This window comes from Capsicum annuum, unplaced genomic scaffold (assembly GCF_002878395.1).
Source record: "Capsicum annuum cultivar UCD-10X-F1 unplaced genomic scaffold, UCD10Xv1.1 ctg82786, whole genome shotgun sequence".
NCBI classification, from domain to species: domain Eukaryota; kingdom Viridiplantae; phylum Streptophyta; class Magnoliopsida; order Solanales; family Solanaceae; genus Capsicum; species Capsicum annuum.
In genome coordinates, this window is record NW_025893602.1 from 207280 (window position 1) to 208540 (window position 1261).

At 35.2% G+C, this 1261-nt stretch overlaps 1 protein-coding gene across 1 annotated transcript; it reads left to right on the forward strand.

Moving 5' to 3' along the window:
- The first annotated feature begins 415 nt into the window (after positions 1-415).
- Positions 416-883, forward strand: LOC124895523 (protein SRC2-like). The gene has a single exon (XM_047405966.1). The coding sequence runs from the start codon at positions 416-418 to the stop codon at positions 881-883; it is 468 nt and encodes a 155-aa protein (XP_047261922.1).
- Positions 884-1261: the final 378 nt, after the last annotated feature.

Here is a 1261-nt window from a genome sequence, read left to right on the forward strand (position 1 = left end):
ATCCAGAAAAACAAAGGCAATACTTATTATCTAGAATAATCTGTAAGAATTTGTAGAACCACATTTGTATACACTAAAAACATATACAATAAAAACTCAAAACAATATATATAACCTAATATGAATTATAGTAGGATAATTGAATCCCCCAATCTTAATCGCGAAAATTCAAATTTAATCAGATATCAATAAGTAAACAGGTAAAAACACAAAAACAGTAAATTCAAAACAATAAAAAAAGGCAATATACAACTGTTTTGATAAGTAATAAGTATATGACATGTCTACAACACACTCGACCTCTTCTTTAACTCCCCTCTTTTTTATTTAATGACCCAAACCCAAATGTGGATAATATTTATGTACACATTACTTACCTCATAAACACAAAATAAAAAGTAAACCAACAATAAACATGGAGTGCAGAAGATTTGAAATAACACTAGTATCTGCAAGTGATCTTGAAGATGTCCGGAAGCTATTCAAGATGAAAGTCCACGCTAGAGTTTCTGTAGGTAGCAACCCAAACACCGAAAAACGGACCCCCACGGACAAGCATGGGGAAATAAATCCGGCGTGGAACTTTAGCATGAAGTTTACCATCTCCGAGTCAATGATCCATTACCCTAATGATATGCTAGTCATAAAGTTGTACTGCAAGAGGAAGCTTGGGGATCGGTATATCGGGGAAATGCATATGTTGATGAAGGAGCTTTATGAATATTCATACGCTAATGGAGGCAGTGCTATCATGACTTGTCCTGTCCACAAAGGCTCTGCTCAATCTCAAGGTATTTTGTGGTTTTCTTATAGGTTTGGAGAAAAAGTTACAATCGATAAGTTAGTTTTGGCTGAGAGCGTTGCTGGTTGGAGTATGTGCTAATTAGGTTCTTAGGAAAATAAAGAGTTTTCTTGTGGAGTGATTTGATTTTCTAGTGTCGATGGTCTGTGTGTATATGATCTTTTTTTGCTTTTTTATGATTTTTGTTTATACCTTTCTCATCAATGTCTTCGATGGAGGGAAAAAAAAGACAGAATCAATGGCTTCGACCACCATATATATATATACTGCAAAGTGGTTGTCGACGACAAGACCATCTGATATTTGTAACTTATTGTTTCAGACTAATTTAGATTTGTCATTTGTGCCACATGAGTCCCATTCTCATGTCATAAATTTCTACATCCCATTGCTCGAAGTAAGACTCGAGTTAATGGTCTGCAAAAGTTTGTAGAATTTCCTTTCGGTGGCGGACCCGGA

Excerpts from the sequence above, each read along its gene's own strand:
- LOC124895523 (XM_047405966.1), top strand. The coding sequence starts at position 416 with ATGGAGTGCAGAAGATTTGAAATAACACTAGTATCTGCAAGTGATCTT.